The 17,096-nt window shown below is 38.0% G+C and overlaps 1 protein-coding gene across 3 annotated transcripts in view; it reads right to left on the bottom strand.

Moving 5' to 3' along the window:
* Nucleotides 1-1,303: 1,303 nt before the first annotated feature.
* LOC134679061 (potassium voltage-gated channel unc-103-like) overlaps nt 1,304-17,096 on the bottom strand; it is a 41,916-nt gene continuing 26,123 nt past the window's right edge. For all 3 annotated transcript variants that reach the window (XM_063537901.1, XM_063537900.1, XM_063537902.1), the window contains 13 exons: nt 9,828-9,982; nt 9,635-9,748; nt 9,443-9,564; nt 9,119-9,237; nt 8,836-9,026; nt 8,527-8,669; nt 8,163-8,356; nt 7,741-7,869; nt 7,127-7,271; nt 5,501-5,578; nt 4,846-5,252; nt 4,499-4,744; nt 1,304-4,408 (listed from right to left, as the gene is read on the bottom strand). In XM_063537901.1, the coding sequence (XP_063393971.1) occupies nt 4,223-4,408; nt 4,499-4,744; nt 4,846-5,252; nt 5,501-5,578; nt 7,127-7,271; nt 7,741-7,869; nt 8,163-8,356; nt 8,527-8,669; nt 8,836-9,026; nt 9,119-9,237; nt 9,443-9,564; nt 9,635-9,748; nt 9,828-9,982 (2,229 nt within the window). In that variant the 3' untranslated portion in view covers nt 1,304-4,222. The remainder of the gene's footprint in view (nt 4,409-4,498; nt 4,745-4,845; nt 5,253-5,500; nt 5,579-7,126; nt 7,272-7,740; nt 7,870-8,162; nt 8,357-8,526; nt 8,670-8,835; nt 9,027-9,118; nt 9,238-9,442; nt 9,565-9,634; nt 9,749-9,827; nt 9,983-17,096) is intronic.

Raw genomic sequence — 17,096 nt, 5'->3', positions numbered from 1 at the left:
ACAGATTATCAACTAGTTGACAAGGAACGTAATGAGGCGTATTCAAATAAAAAAAGTTTTATTCCAATATGATATTAATGTCGGCGGCCGATCGTAAGATCAGGCATATCGTGTAATTCCTAGGCATATCGTGAAACGTGAAAATCTTTGACCTGAGTGTGACAGAGCGCCGCTACGCGGGGCTCCTATTTCTGGGCAGTTTGCCCTTCGGGCATCTGAAGCAACCTAACGAACCTATCTTACCTATGTACTGGTTTAATGTGACTATCCTCAAAACAAAACACAGGAACATTACGATCTGCCTGATCTTACGATTGGCCGCCGACATTAATACCGGGTGTTCCACACCTACTGAGTGCGTAGACAAGATGCCAATCGTTAACGCTCCGTAGCGTCGTAGCATAGCGTAGTTATCTATCTCTAGCACTCGTCTAGTGGAGGCCATACGAGATGATCAAATCAACCGATTTGATCAGAAAAAAAATTAGCGTCACAAACACAAAAAGACAGACGCGGTAAGGGACTTTGTTTGATAAAGTGTAGTCATATCGGTCATAATCGTCATACGGTCGTCAGTGAGATACAGCCCAGGGCCCAGTAGGTGAAACATCATAGTTATTATAAGTTTCTGTTCCGTTTTGAAATGTTTTACTTATTTTACCTACTTTTATTTATATCCAGGTCACACCTAGACAAAGCAAGCTCCTAATTACGAACAGTGAGCAAATTGATTAATGTTATTATTTGAAATTTGTATATTTACAAATTTTAAAATAACATTTGTGTGGGATTATTAATTAAAAAGCTTTAAAAGCCTTCAATCGGTTTAAATTAAAAATCCCATCAGTACTAATAGTATTCAGATCGAGATGGGGCATTCTGGATTGGGATTACAGAACGTGTCGCGTATCATGAATGGAAATAACTAAGTACCTAAGTATGTAACTAAATAAGTAGTGTTTTTCTGTTCTAGGTAAGTTTATTTGTTTCCATGGTGATGTACCTACTACTATATATTTTGGCGGATCCTGGACCGAAGCAGTAGCTTAGGGTGCAACAGGAAATTACGCTATGGAAAATGAGAATGAAAGGGAAAATGAAAGTCAATCGATTAGGTAGGTTTAGTTAGGTAACGACTGTTAAACTGCTGTCGTCCTGCGTAACGCAAGGGCGGGTAAATATTTCTTAGTTTCTAGCTGAACTAATCACAAATCTGGAAGTACTTAACGGTGACAAAATCTTTAACGGTATTTTATAACTCAGTCTTGCTGCGATCAAGGATTTAAGTAAATAGGTCCAGAAGTAAGAGTGTAAAGCTATTTATAACGTGATTAGCTACATTTTTGGATAATCAACTAGGTACACTTTACAACGTATCACTGTTTAGTTGGCAATTATAATATACATATTAATGTTTTATAACGATGAGTCAAATGAAAGAGAAAACTATGGTAGTGACAGACGAGACGGCAATTGACAAACTTACGAACCTATAATGTCTACCTATATACATTATTTAATTATTCATAAATAAAGCAACAGTAGGCATCGCTTTATTTGTTTGGTGAAATGTTGAAGCTTATGGGTAGCAAAGCTCTAATATATTTTTTTAATTATTCCTATTTTATAATTTACATATTTAAAATCTTTCAAATTTAACTCACTGTTAAGTGGAGGTAAAAACCAATGTGGAGACATACATTTTTAAATTTAGTATTGTCAACTTAAACACTAAGGAATCATTCTGATTCGCTTCCAACCGTACTACACCCTTAGCATTCATAAATTCATATTCAAGATATGTTTTAATCTAGCGGGTGGTGACCCTGGCTCGAGTCAGACAGCAACATCACAGTTTTAACGTAGGAAGGTACGCGGAATTCATTCTTGTATTCCACATTTATTTTTGATAAGTACTTCCTCTCTATATTTTATTTAATCCAATTATCCTATACGTAGACCAATTAATATACCTATGTACCAACAAAAAACCAGATGTACTTAATGTTTTGCAAGAAAAATTTATCACCGTCTAATTAATTTCAGTTTCTTTGAACTGATTGCTACCGCTTATATTGTGAGCACATATTGTCAAAAATAAATGAAATTCGAACAGGAATAAATATAGTAATTTTAACATCCCACAGGAACACAACAAGTAAGTAGGTAGGTATTATTTTATACGTGCATACTTACTAGGGTAGTCTCATACCCGATCTTATGTCAACAATCGGAATCTCTAAGGTTAAATATTATGTATGTATGTTAGGATAATTTTATTGTAGTTATAGTCGAAAACCGAAAACGAAATCCCGTGAACTTATCATCTTAAACTTTCGAAAATATGTAATTATTTTTCCATGCTTTGGAAGTTTTCTATGAACGACAAAAATATTGGCAGGACCAGAACACAAATTCCTTGATTTGCTCCCACTTTTTTGACAAAGCTCTCGTGCTCGACTGATGTGAAACTTATTATTACCAAGAGGTGTATTCTGATGATCTTCAACAAGAATCGCCACTTTTGCAATTACTGATCATATCCCTAACAAATCCAAATCAAATTGATAACCTGTTATAACAATCAAAATGCACCTCCTGTACCTACCTACTGGTTGAAAATATTTAGTACAGCGTATATCTATAATTAAAAAGGGTAGTCTATATTTGTTATTAGTGCCTACATAGCTGATGTTGATATCACTTAGAAGATTTATGTTACTAGTAACAATACAATACAGGTAGTAAGAACTAAGTAATCATTGTACCTAGTATGTAGGTAAGTATAGCAATAGTTCTAGCTGTTTTCTTAAATTAAATTATTAGGTACAGATGTTAAATAAGATTGTAATATTCACAGTGAACCCTTAAAGTATGATGGATTTATTATTGCTTATATGACATATTATTGGCAATTTCTTAATGTACCCGTAACTAGGTTAAATTAGAACATAAGTGTTGTTGAGCTGCCACCGCAGGGGCGCGAGCGCCTGCGCCTAGTTCCCGCCGAACGGAAGGGTGGTTATCTAGTTCCTTATAATTAAATAAGTAATGCACTTTGATTTAAATTTCGTCGGAGCCTTAGAGTCTGTACTCAAACGTATGTAGTCTCTGGGTTATCATAACATACCTACTTCTATGAACATACTCGTATGGTAACTTGTTTGCTATTTTTATCGGGTAGGTAGGTCAGATAACCGTGATTCACAGAGGTGAGGTTTTAAGATTAGCCATTAAATTATAGAGTTTAGAAGTAAAAAATATGTTCATATCATATTGTTAGAGTATGTAAGCATCTTTGAAGACATCTTTGGTTAATACGAGTATACGTTATATGCGAAATGAACTTCATTTGCACATAAGTATTACCATAGAGAAGAAGGCTTTACCTAGCTATATGTAAAGGCAAGAAGCAAGGACGGGTAGAAAGCGTTTATAGTTCCTCGCTTCCGGAAAAGTTCACGGTAGTTACGTAGTCTCTCAGTCTTATTAGCCTCATTCTGATCAGCTGACATCTAAAATTATTACATGTATTTACCTAACCTTAAATAATTTGAAACTTTTACATTTTTTGCTGGTAGTAAGCCTCATAAATGGTCACCATGTCGACGGATAATACTGTCCAATAAGTGCTATTGTATATGTCATTTCATTTTATTTAAGTATGCACACTTAATTTTATTGTGTAAAGAGCTTTCTTATAAGCCATTTAAAAACCAACAAAACATAAAGCACTCAGTTTTAGGTACTATATAAATACCTTATTCACCACTAATCGTAACACTTCTGCTACATCACATAACAAAGATGCTTCCTCAATTAGCTCCAGCCCGTGAGTTTTTAGGTGCCTACCATCAACAGAGCGTGTCACTGCATGTATTTTTTTTAATTTAGGTACTAATCGGTTTTTGAGATATATTAGTACTAGACTTTATTACAAATGGACTTGGTACGAGTGTATCCACCCGCTCGCACGGTGCGAGGACGTGTTTATTTAGTTGTAATGGAAGTACAAAATTGGTCCATGGTGGGGGCCGGAACGGCTTCAGAGGAAGCCGCGAGCGTCATCATGGCGCGCGCGCATGATGCGCCTGCAGAAGTGGAAGCGGGCGCGCGGCAGCGGGGGCGCGGGCGCGCCGGCCAGCGAGCCGCACGACGCGGACTCGGCGAGCGAGCGCGTCGAGCGCCGGCAGCGGGAAGCGCTCGTCTCGCCTGCCTCCCACTACCTATAGAAGGAGTGCGAGTGCGGGGGTGGCGGCAGCACCGGCGGCACGGGCGCATGCGGCTCAGACGCCGACCGCTGCACTACCGGCGTGCGCTCGCGTTCTGTTCGCCCGCCGCGCTCACCGCGACCGCACCGTAAGCTACCCTTCTCGCGGTCACCGTTCCAATTCCAATCCCATTGATTCTGTACACAAAATTACGCAAACGATGTACTTTGACCACTTGGTTGATTGTCGGTTTCGATTGAGTTTCAAGCCCTTTCTATGATACTTACATCATGTGGCACGGACAATGAGGTCTTTTGAATCGGTTGCGATGGAGTGTGCACCGGTTGAGAGTTCTGATGCGGCGCCTGGTCTCGTGTCTGCAAAAGGTGCAGAATCCGACGCACGTCAGCGGTAAGACCGCTTTCCAGTGTGGCCACTCGACGGCTCAGCTCATCTAGTCTCGTCAGAACCGTCGCTACCGACGCGGCCGTGGCCGCGGTCCCCACGTTCTGATATTGAGGTGAAATACTATCCTGCAATGAAAAACAACATTTGAAACGAACAGCAATATATGTACCAGCTCACGACACGACTCACTAATTAACGAGGTTCGGCTTCTGAATTTAACACTGACCTGTAAAGAGGCGTTTTGGCGTTCGGCTGTGAAGATGAGCGCTGTAGGACGCCCGGCTTGATGCAGGTTAAGGGCGGAATGAGGCGCAGATCTAGAAGAGGGCGTGGGTGCAGTGGGCGGTGGCGCCGCCGGCGTGAGGATGTCGTCGCAGGAGATGTGGACGGGCGCAGGCGGCGCGGGCACGGCAGGCGGGCTGGGAGACGCATTCGTGTAGTAGGAGCTGGGGTTGGTGCTGAGGCTGGAGACGGGCAGCGTGGCGCTATGCGCGGGCGTGCTCACCGCCGCCTCCCCCGCGCCCGTCCCCGCTCCCGCCCCGCCAGTCAGCGGCGAGGTGTCGTTCAGTGGCCCCACTGACGATTGCCGCCTGACACCTGCTCTACTTCTATAAGTTTGCGGCGTAGATTGGGCTGAAATTGTGAATACAATTGGTAATTGGTAAAATATTGGATAAGTTAGTCTTATTTAGTAAGATTAATAAGTTACAATGCAAAAAAAGGCGAATCTCAGTTTGAAAATGTATTAATTTTGAATAATGTATTATTCTGGTAAACATATATAATTTTGGAAAAGAAGGGTTGGTTGCAATCAATATACGGCGAAAGTATTTAAGGTGAATTTGAACTGAAACATGCACTAACAGGTTATGCATACTTACAGTACTTGTTGTGCAGCGGCTGATGTGTTTTATGGTGGTACAGGTCTGGGAAGCTCCGTTTAAGTTGCGCTAGCATGCCTGCACACAAGGGCCGCGCTCAGAGCGGGCACGGGGCAGGGCGCGCGGCAGACGGGGCGGGAGCACAAAACCATTTCTTATAGAGACATGGCTCACAGATACTATTTATACTTTTTATTGACCAAAGGATCACATTCACACAGTGCTCAAAGTCCTCTCCGCTTACCCTTTGCCCACGTTGCCCATAATCAGGAGTAAACAAATAATAAGTAGTAAGAAATAAGCTTAAAACATGCTGCTGTTAATAAGATTTTATGACAATAAAATTAGTACCCTTTTGATCACTTGCATAATACTACAGGTTTCGAATTTTTAGCAGGCCCATTAAAGTTACGTTCTGGCGATTATAATCGGTCATTCGATAGGAGCAATGACACTACTACGAGCAACAGAATAAATGTATGAAGACTGCACTGTAAGGAGAAAGTTCTAAATTCATCGGAATGTTTTTAATGTAGGTACACATGTTTGCGCCGATTATTCGGAGACTAAATATCTATTTATTAGACCAATTTCGATTATTTTTGCGTTTGATAGCGTACGCGTGATTGTCATCACTCATCAGGTTAGTATCTGATGACGGGATTCTGGAGAAATCGAGGGTACTCCTCAAACTTTATTGGCATACCTATATAACGATTTCAATATTCTTTAAAGTACCACGCACTTTGCTCTCAAAAAGGGTTTTTTTTAAATTATGAATGGTCTTACTCATGGCCACAGACTAGCCGAGGCGTAGACGTGGCCTACGATGGAGCGAGCTCGCCCAGAAGGTGCCTGTTCACTCTTGATTTGAAGGTTGCCGGGTTATAAGAACACGGAAATAAACCTATAATTTATTTGCGATATAAACCTCTTCAAATGATAGCATTTTAAACTGTTTAGTGAAGTAATTAAGTTCTTATTTAATAAAAATATATTAAAATATCCGATAGTTAACTTAGGTATGTATGTAGGTACTTATAAGTTTTTAACGAGACCCATTTACATGTACATAGGTATATTATGTGCAGATAAATTTTTGATTTATTTTATTGTAAAAATTATTCTATTGCTCGCTAGATATATACCTACACATTTTTTTATATAAAAATGGTACACATATATAAGTTCTTTACTCAAATTAATATGTGTTAACTTATCAATTTAAAAAAAGTTCGAACTATTAACTAATTGTATGTAAGTTCTACCTTTGGAGTGTAAATACATATGAATAGATCGAACTTTTTTATCCATCAACATCATTTTGCAATTTATGGTAACATTGTTCAAGAAAATGAGAAAAGTATTAAATCTGAAAAAATATAAACAGAGGATACATACAAAGGATTTGTTTCAAAAGGGTTTGCCATCGTCCATTTGAGCCTATGTGTAACTACTCTATGAGAAGGGTCGCATTATATTGAATAACACCACATATTCCTGGGAATTAATTAATAAATTATTCAAATTTATTAAAAGGAATGGAAGTGGTGTCAGTTCAATATTGAAGTATATTATTTGTAAAATAAATGAATTCATTCCAGAAGTATGGGCGGGAGGTCTCACCCGTGATGGAGTTGAGCGTGGTGGAGCGCTGCTTGGAGAAGTTGAAGTTGAGCGGGGTGACGTCCTGGCCCGCCTTCTCCGCCGAGAACTCCAGGATGCCCCGGCTCGGCGGGGACTCCGTGTCGTCGTCACTGCACTGCGAGTCCTGTTCGGTAACGTTAATATACCTTTTACGCCGGTATTTCATCTGCCGGAAGCCAATTTACTTCCAATTCTTGGAATCAATTAAAGCGAATGTTTTTCAGAAACATTTAGTAATTGGTTTATTGTAAGCTTGCAAAAAAAACTGCTTGGTTATTCAAGTACCTATCTAGAAGTGCCTATTTACTTCGAATGCATTGAGTTAATACCAAACTTGACTTTTGTTAAACTACCTACTCGAAGTTACTACAGTATTTGAAGTAAATGTTTGGTACTTTTGTAAGATTGAATAAACAACCTTATCGTTAAGGCTAGGTTCAGGTAAAGGGCGAAGCTATTTTAAAGTACCAATTTTTCGTCAATGTCGGCTTTACTGTGAAATTAAGAGCTCTTTTGGGATCATCACGTGACCCACGTAGAGACAAATCCTCTTTCCGTTTGGCTAAAGATAAAATGTGGTATACAGAACGTACCACCTTTTCGGCGAAAGTCTCTGTGTGCGGGCGCCGAGTGGTGCGCGCGTATGCCTCGCGCAGCAGACGCGCATCGCACGGGTTCTCGTAGCGCATGCGCCGTCGAGGCTCGATGCCACCCAGCTCCTCCTGCATCCGCAAACGTTGCAACATTAACTAATAATACATTATTTTTTTTAAACATTTTAGGCATTTTTACACAAATGTAAAAATATTTGCCTATTGTTTAAACTGAAATATGCGAATGGCGAGGCGAATATATAGGGTACTCGCAGTCTCGCGTGTCTAAATTGATCAATTTGGACAACTTGCTTATAATCGCCTCCCTTACGAGTGTGGAATGTCATAAGATGTCAAAGAACAAGTTATAATTTTACTTTGGCACATATTATAATGTGACTTTGAATAAAGCAGGTACTAACGTCACGCATGATGTAGGATATATCGAGATTGGTGACGAAGGAAGCGCGGAACTCCGGGTAGAAGTCGAGCACGTCGAGCAGGTCGTCGCGGTGCACCCGGTGCAGGTCGCAGTAGGTGAGCGCGCGCACGCGGCAGTTGCTGCGCCCGACGGTCGGGTACACGCATGGGTTCTCACCGAAGATATCGTCCTTGCCTGCGAACAACAAGCAAGGCTGTTAACGACAACGCTTATAAATCGCTACCGATGTAACAAGTTTATTAGTATTAAGTTCATTTCAGAAATAAAAAAAACAACAATAACAAATCTAAAATAACACAAAGTTTTTGGATACCCTCTAAAATTCGCTAGCAACTATTTCTTACCTAAAATAGCCATAACGATGTCATCTTTTAAAATTTCTATAGATCCTCTTGAAATGAAATAAAGAGAGGTGAGGACGTCACCCCGATGAACTAATGTTTCGCCCGGTGGTGCGTGCGTAGTTTTAAACCTCAGGGACAGTGCTCTGTAAACAGATTATAAATTATGCCACTTTTTAAATAAATACTTTGTCTTAATAGTGGCAATGGTTTCTCTCCTAAAAATTAATAGCCTTAGAGTTGAGGAGTTGGTATTTTAAATTTGCTCATGAACAAAGTTGATCGAGTTAAGGTAAGATATAAGAGACACACCTTAGACAACCGGGGCTAGCACCGTCAAAAGCGGAACAATTGGCGAGTAGATTGCGATTAAGGTGCAAGCATATGTCTGCTTGAAGGCACTCCGGGAATCCTTTTAACAGGCTCGAGGTATCGATGCCATTCGTGTAGCTCCATGCGTGTTGGAAATACTCTTCTAACCTCTGTCGCAGTGGATTCGCAATCTATTGGTATCAAAGTGGAAGAAAACATTAGTTTCATCGATTTTTTTTTCATCTTTTTTTTTATTACAATATATGTAATAATTGGCCTTTACCTGATGAAATCGAATGAATTCTCTCACTCTTAATATCTGTGTATGGTATCTAGCAGTCCCTGAATACAGTCGCTGTATAATCGCCGATACGTTTCCAAATATGCTGGCGTACATGAGAGCTGGAATACATATCAATAATAGTAAGAGGTAAAAAACACTTGTAATAATACAATGCAATCGACTTTGACATCAGTATAGATTATGCGTTAAAGCTTTTTGTCAAGGACACCCTTGCAATGAAATCGCTTTGCAATAAATTATTAAGAACTATATATTCATTTATGTACAAGCTGGCAGCATGCTATAGAGTACATAATTACTAACATCCAACCAGCATCACGAATATTGTGAAGCCCTTTTCCATGTCGGTGTTTGGAGCGACGTTCCCAAAACCGACACTCGTCAAAGATGTACAAGTGAAGTACAGAGCGGTGATGTATCGAGATCTGAAAACATAGAAACCTTCAATGTATTATTTATCCACAAGAAAAAAGTAAGACACCTTAAATTAATTACCTCATAGAGGGGCCAGTAGAATTGTCGTAAGTCGCTTGGACATCGTTAGCGAGAGCATCCAGCCAGCCAATAGGAGCGTGAAGCTGAGGACGCTCCCAGCTGCCTATAGCATACCTATTGCGAAATAATTATATAATTAACACGATGCGCTAGAAAACGGTGTACAATATTTTATTTAGATAAATGATCTCACCACAAACATGCTAGCCAGTGCGCAATGAGCACAAAAGTGGCCATAAGCAGGAGAAGGACGGCAGTGCCATATTCGGAGTACCGGTCAATTTTGCGCGCCACCCTCACTAGCCGAAGCAGGCGCGCTGTCTTCAGCAGACCGATGAGCGTCGTCGTCTGCAACCACCACAACCACACCTGAGAACCTGCGCTAGCGCCCCCAGCAAACTAACTTAGCCGCAAACCGAACTCAAGCGTTGTATGAATCGTTTGCGTATATTACTATAAATAGCATCAACGAGGCTTTGCAGCGAAAACCACGCTAACCAAGCAAGGTGAGAATTATTATAAAGTTGCCTATGATTATGCTATGCGAGAGTTTCTCGAGCTCAACCAAACTTAGACTTAAGGTTTTGCAGTAATACAAGCGATTAGTTCAAAACTATAAAATTAGCTGGCTTCATACAGAATGCAGTGCATGTAACCGTATTGTACTTGACAAACATTATGAATAAACTTGTCTGTATTGGGTTCTGATATGAAAGAGTTATATGGATCGTATGGGCTGACTGAAGTTTATCATAAGCTGTTTTACTATTTTTTATACATTTAGTATATAGTGTTTTTATAGGTACTAATAAGGGATAATTACAATAAGTTGTGAATACAAGATACAAGGAAATATACATATATTAGTTAGGGTGGATATAAGTAGACGGCGGTCAGACCAAAAGATAACGGCGACTGAGACATTCAGTATAATGATTAATTAGTTCGTTTTTGAAATACATCCTGTTCTGTCTCCTGTTGTGTCATTGGTCTGTGTGTTGATGAGCAGATACATAATTACGATATTTAATTTCAAATACAAAGGTGACTAGCAGAATGTTAACTGGATCAGTGACGATGATAAGTCGTCGATTAATTACCGGACTTTGCAATGCACTATCATTAATATCAAGTGTATCATTATCGGTTATACTGTATTCTTTATCTACGCGTTTATTTCATTTCACTACATTTTCTGATGTAGTGCTCTCACAGACTTTAGGCAGAGTCTGCTCATATTTAGGTACCTGTGTTTTAGTAAGAGAGTTTTATTAGTTAAATTGAAGAGAACTTCTAGGTACTTCGGTTTCAAAATATTCCAAAACATGACGTTTTGGTTACCAATTGGAAAGATACAAGGCCAGAGGCCTTACCGCGAAAAACGGATATCGAAATTTCGTGATGTACCTCTCTCATATTGGTGCGGTAAAGAGGCAGATAACTAAATTTCGAATTCGATGAAAAGTGATATTTCTAACTTGGTCTTGCGTAGGTTTTTAAGATTTTCAACTCACCAGTGTGAGAAAGGTTGTACTACATAGATTATATATTAAGTATTAGACTTAGAACCTAAAAACAGTTTATTAAAACTAAAATCATCAAATTACATTACAATTTGAATACAAATAAATTGTGATTGAAACTCACGTCATAAGCAACTATCTTCTTTAACCAGTCTCCTTCAATAAACAAACCATAGTAGAGAATTAATATAGAGCGGAAAATAGGTGTGCCTACTTGTTTTAGTACAGCCAATTATTCAGTAAAAAAACTAAACTCGATTAAAGAACTCGTAATCGGAATTTTTATTTTCAAATTCTATTGATAAACAGTACTTAGATAAAAAGATTTATTTACTCAGTTGATTGGATATCTGTAAACAAAATAGTTTATGAAATGCTTCTTGTCCCTAAAGCAATACATTATTTAAGTAGGAAATGTGTCTTTCTTCGTCTGTATATTCTCGATTCTGTACAAAATTTCTTATGTCCTATTAACAATCTTGTGCTGGTGTTACCGGCAGCATTTATATACTGACACTGCGCATTTCTGTGTTATTTTTATCTCAAGTGACCAGATTAATCACTATTAGTCCAAAGTTTGCTTAATCTGATTGAATGTCGTACAGGGATGTTACATTTCAGACTTGAAATTATACCGTTATGATGTTAAGCTTTTACTTACATATGAATACGGAATACTTGCTAACAATTTTAGTAACTTTATTGAGTTTAAATATATAAGCGTGATAATATTAATAAATTGGATAAAAAGCTCACCCTTTATTATACCAAACCGAAAAAATAAGAAATATATTAATGAGCTTTGACCTTATACACTTTGACAACCAAGTATTTCCATCGGCATTAGTACAGGTACTGCTTTTCGTATAATTAGTAGAATTTATCGACATAAGTACCTACCTGATCAAAGAGATAAAAAACTACCTAATGATCCACGTATTCCTTGACCTTCTCGTTCGGTTCCCACTCGGAGGCCAATTCAACCTTACATTTTGATGTCAATATAATGTCATTTTGTTTTTAATCGCATGTTGCACGCGCGAATGTTTGCAAATTGTCATCAAAATGTATTTTCGAATAGGCCTCCCGGCCTATCTGGCAAATTTAGCAACCTGCCACCTATTTTCTGCATTTCCATCAATACAAAGGCATCCTATTATTAGCATAAGTTAAATAAAAAAAAAACTAGGAGATGTTTCTGATGCGATCATTTTTCAATAATGTAAAGATAACAGGTATCTCTTACACGTTTAGATCAAACCAGTAAGTAACACGGAAAACCTGATTGAGTAGGTAGATTGAGTAATTAATTGTGAGTAATTAATTGTTTTTGTCTGGTAACATACGGATTTACGGAAAAGTTTTCAGTAGGTACCTTATTACATATAATGAGACTTTTTTTAATATTACATGATTTACTTAAAGATTATTTATGGTATTCATGGGTGACCCTAAATCTACAGAGGTTTTCAGGTCGCAATTCCAGTATAGGGTAAAAGTGCGAAGGGCCCAATATTACCTATTTCCTGAGCTGTGGATGTTTTCAACGTATAGGTATAAATACATACTACGTACTTGTATACCTGCGTATAACGTGGTTTAAGTACCCACAATTCGAAACTTAGTAGTAGCGTAATTATTGTCTTTACTTTATGTACAATACATTCAGATATTTAGACAGTTAAAAACTTTATTTGATGAGGTGTCAAAAAAAAGATTACGATAGCCACTAAATTTGGGATAGTCATTAGTCACAAATCACAAATGGACAAAAAGGCCACTGGGGCTATTACAACGATTTTTCATAATCGGTGAAACTGTCGAAAAACTTTTTAGAGTCTTGCGATTTTGAGTGAGCTCGGTTTATTTAAAGACAAGAGACATTTGTGTCCATCTGGTTCAATATTATATATTATCCCATAACCTCGTCTATTTTGAAATGTTTTGTTTCGGGTAAAGTACAGTAATTAATAGTAAGTTACTTTAGGGTACTATTTGCTCTAATCAGGCATTACGTAGTTCAGATTCTGAAACATGCTTTGTATTATTTTGATACCAGCAGCCGCAGCAATTAGCCAGAATGCGTACCATCCTGTTCTATCCAAGGCATCTAAATTCCAAAATCATCTAAATTATTCTAAATTGATACATGGTGGTCTGGAAGTCGCTGCAGCTGACGGTATTGTACCTAGGTACTTGAGTTTTCCTGGTTAGTACGTACCTACTTATGTATAAGCGACTAACGCTACCAGAACATGCATAGTCGAGCAAACGCCTTCTTTGTCGGTCTCTAAATTAACACAATAATTCGGATGTTTTAGTATAAATAATATGTAAATTGGTTTAATATTACCAATTAATGTTCTTCTTATAATACTCGTTAATGTTTCGCGAACCAAATAATAAAATGATATTTCAATTAAAAAGGAAAGGAAAAAAATAATCGAAGATTTTTAAACAAAGGTTTATTTCGTTAAAATAATCTAATCTAAATAATACTAAATGAACTAGGAGATACTTAAAATAAATTGCAACTAAAATTACTTAATATATAGTGGGATAACATCAGACTGTTTTCGATTGCTGCCGCTCTCTTCTTGCAGCTCATAATATTATAATATACTCGTAGTCGTGAAAAGTAAGTGTACAACGTGTTATTTGTAAGTAATGATTGCTTAAATCTTTAAAAACAGCCGAGAAGCTAAAGAAGCAAAAGACGATAGTAAATTTTCTGGCAGTGCAATGTTTTGTATTTATATGTATATGTATACCTATTTTTTATTAACATGAATGTGTCATTTTGGTTAAGAATCTATTACAATAGAAAAACCGCGAATCGATGTACAGGTTAGCCATGTGGCATACGACCTACTACTAGATACTAGAGGTCACCACAAAATTTTTGACCCGCAGTTCCTAAAATTTCCCTTAGGACGGAGTGCCGAGTCATTGTATTTTTTTTGCATGAAAAAAAAAACTGCGCCAGCTGATGAAAAAGATATATGGATATTACGTATCATTTTATGATTAATATGCACCGTATCTGCAGTACAGGGGCCGATTTTTGAATTTTGAGCGATGGATTTCGTCACTCGAAAATCGGTGAAAAACAGCGAAATGCTAAGTAATTTCTGAAACGACAGAAATTGGGAATCGAGTGGGATTGACCACTCGTTTTTAATTCTATTAGTAGAATTTAAATGCCGGGTACTGGAGATATTATTGAACGAAATACACGGAATCGTGCGGTCGAAATTCAAAAATCGGCCCCCAGTTCCATTAACTATTAAGTCTCGTAAAATAGGTACCTACTGAAGTTGGACTGTATCACTTAGTAAAATTCAAAAATTAAAAAAATACTAAATGATTTTCTTTTTCCAAATTGCTTTATTAGGGTTAGATATGACGATATCATGTATCATTTGTAGTATATTGTACAAAAAAATCAGCCATATCCTATCAGGAGGAGCCCAAACTTGGTATGTTGTGAAAATTATTTAAAACAAATGTCTGAATTGTAATGATGTGGTATATTTTTTTAGAATCGCCTCAAAAAGCCCTTTCATATGATACCACACACGATAAGATTCTGAAAAATATAATTCCCATACAAAAAAACAATGACTCAGCACTCCCTCCTAATGGAATTTTTTTAGGACCTGCGGGTCAAAAAATCTGTTTTGACCTCTAGTATGCGTATGTAAAAAAAATTAAGGTTCTCAACATGTAGAAATATTTATGTCTGATGTTATCCCAGTAGTAGAAAATTCCAATTGAAAAAACAAAACCAATTTAGTTAAAATAACAAACATGTTACAGAATCAGGGGTTTTCAGAAGAAAGTGTAGCATTTAATTTTTACTTTTGATTCGAAAAAGTATTAATTTGGTGTTATTTCGACTCAGAAATTGGTCATTCTCTGAGAATATGACTGCGGTTGCGTCTAATGCTGCGACTCTTTTCACACACATTTTGTATGGGTCATGGCAATTAGATCGGAGGCATATTTTTTTGAGAATGACCCAAATACGAGGACTATTATTGAAACAGAAATAAAGTGCTCGCTTGTTTGTGAATATGTGTCACAAAACTATTTTTTTCCTTATTGAATCCTCGCGGTTGTGAATAGAAATGGTCCAAGTTGATTCGTTAATAGTTATTCGAAAAAAAAGTAAATGCTACACTTTTAACTGAAAATTTCCATCTACAGAACCTTAATAATAATACCACTTCGAAGGTGGGTGGGTACGTGAAATGTTGTCGAAATGCAGGAGCCAGTAGGTACTTATTGGGATACCCACTTCCACTAGAAGCTCACAGGCCGGAGCGGCCGGTCCAACCCGAGCTCAAGGAGGAAGTTTTATTCTTTAGTTTGAGGGTCATGTACAACGATAGACAGAGAGGCTACAGGATAGATATTGACCTGCTGATATTAACACGGCGACAGTTTGAATACACATAATTATAAACGCATCAGAGTAAGCATTGATAGTGTCAGCGTACATCTAACATGGAAGAGTGATAGGTAGGTATTAAATTAAAACGTGTGATTGAAATTGTTCTGCAAAACACTGTTCGCATAACTTGTGCTTTTTCATGTCGTGACTGCAGGCGACTGTATCGATTTGTACAAACAAAGGATCGTCTGCTGGGAAGTGTGAGCGTATTTGCTACGAAGCTCAGTGCGGTTTGTGAACTTGGCACTTTAACAAAGAGAAGCCCATGATGATGTTCCAAACGGTAGGTATGTTTAAAATGTGAACTCATTGCATAAAACATTTCAAATTAACAAGTTACGTAGATGCAGAGTCAATGGTGATCCAATAAATACGTAGGTTCTTGCACTTATTTGCTCTACACAAGTACACAGGCTCCTAGTATTGCTATTCCAGAATACTGTAGGTAATTATGTTGTTGTAGAGTTGATTCGAAACTAAATTGTTATTCACGTATGCGTGAATTTAAATGAAAAGGTGAAGGCCCTCCCGAGGTGACCTTGCTTGCGACAGTTGCGACCGCGACGATCGTTACCACCCCGCCACGGCCAAACTTTAGCTGTCCAAGTTATTTGAGTGTTACTCGTGTACGTATATTATATTTGGCACCTACTTAACTTACTACACCAACCAAGCGCGTATTTGTATTATTTGATAGTTTCCATTTGAAATGATCTCTCATAATAACTTTTAGCGTACAGATAGGTACGGGAATCACACCCACTGATTTTTTACTTTATACTCATATCTACGCTATCTAATTAATTAGGTATGTGCTACTCTAGTGAGTTGGAGTACAAGGCATTCTAACTATATAATTATAGTTGAGCAGTACTGCAGTCAAATAAGTACAAAGGTAAATTATATTAGTTCGGGGGGTGTGCGCCGCCGAGCGCGGGAGTAAGCGCAGCGCAGGAGCGGCCGAGCGCTGCTGCGGCGCAGTCCGCGCTGGCGGCTCGCGGGTAACGTACAAACATGTTGCTCAAGGGAAGCGTCCATATCTTCCATTAACGAAATGCTTAGTGGATTTAAACGGCTAGTGGAGATTATGAATAAAATGTCAACTAAAATTTATGTAAGAAAATCGAGTGGCAGCAACAAAAAAATAATTCTCAAAGATGGTATACCTCATCACTTTCCAGCCCCTGCTGTAACAAGAAATGGTATTACAAATTCAATACGCACCCACCTTTGGGTTTCACCACCGAGCTTAACACGTAACATGAAACATCACTCAGATCTCTGCGTCCAAATCAAATAAAATTGCGTATTTATAAAATGGACGACTACTTGTAATAAAAGTACACTACTACACACAAATTATACAATGTTGCATACAAACAAAGTAGACACTGCTGATAAATAAAAATCTAGTGACAAAAGTTACATATTTGATAATTCATATATTATTAAATTGCCATAAATAATCAGTGGTATGAAGTGA

The sequence above is a fragment of the Cydia fagiglandana genome, chromosome Z (assembly GCF_963556715.1).
Source record: "Cydia fagiglandana chromosome Z, ilCydFagi1.1, whole genome shotgun sequence".
Classification (NCBI taxonomy): Eukaryota; Metazoa; Arthropoda; class Insecta; order Lepidoptera; family Tortricidae; genus Cydia; species Cydia fagiglandana.
This window is presented reverse-complemented; position numbering and strand designations above follow the sequence as displayed.